The sequence below is a fragment of the Fulmarus glacialis genome, unplaced genomic scaffold (assembly GCF_000690835.1).
Source record: "Fulmarus glacialis isolate BGI_N327 unplaced genomic scaffold, ASM69083v1 scaffold30121, whole genome shotgun sequence".
Taxonomy (NCBI): domain Eukaryota; kingdom Metazoa; phylum Chordata; class Aves; order Procellariiformes; family Procellariidae; genus Fulmarus; species Fulmarus glacialis.
Window position 1 is genome coordinate 1 of NW_009191341.1, and position 335 is coordinate 335.

A 335-nucleotide genomic window follows, 5' to 3' on the forward strand; every position below is an offset into this window, starting at 1 on the left:
GGTGCCCCCCGTAGATTTCCCCCACCAGCCTCTTCATCTCCTCCAGGGAGCTGGTGAGCATCAGGATATAGTTTCTGGCTAGCAGGAGGGTGGCGATTTTGGAGAGTTTTCTCACGGAAGGTCCGTGGGCGTAGGGCATCACCTCCCGCAACCTTCAGCCGCAGCTGCTGCAGGTCCTGCTCCGAGAGCTGCTTCTTGATTTTGTACTTGCTGCCTTCCCCTCCGGCCTTGGAGCCGTTCCTGGAGAGGCCTTCCCCGGACATCTTCTGCACCAGGTCGTTCTGGGTGGAGGAGACGGAGTTGAGCCGGCTGTCCTGGTGGTGGTGATGGTGGTG

At 60.3% G+C, this 335-nt stretch overlaps 1 protein-coding gene across 1 annotated transcript in view; it reads right to left on the minus strand.

Annotated features, from left to right (window-relative positions):
* Positions 1–4: 4 nt before the first annotated feature.
* Positions 5–335, minus strand: part of LOC104083250 (oligodendrocyte transcription factor 3-like) — a gene marked incomplete at its 3' end in the record, with an annotated part of 457 nt that continues 126 nt past the window's right edge. Inside the window, 2 exon segments of the mRNA XM_009586667.1 lie at positions 5–151; positions 153–324. Of these exon segments, the coding sequence (XP_009584962.1) occupies positions 5–151; positions 153–324 (319 nt within the window).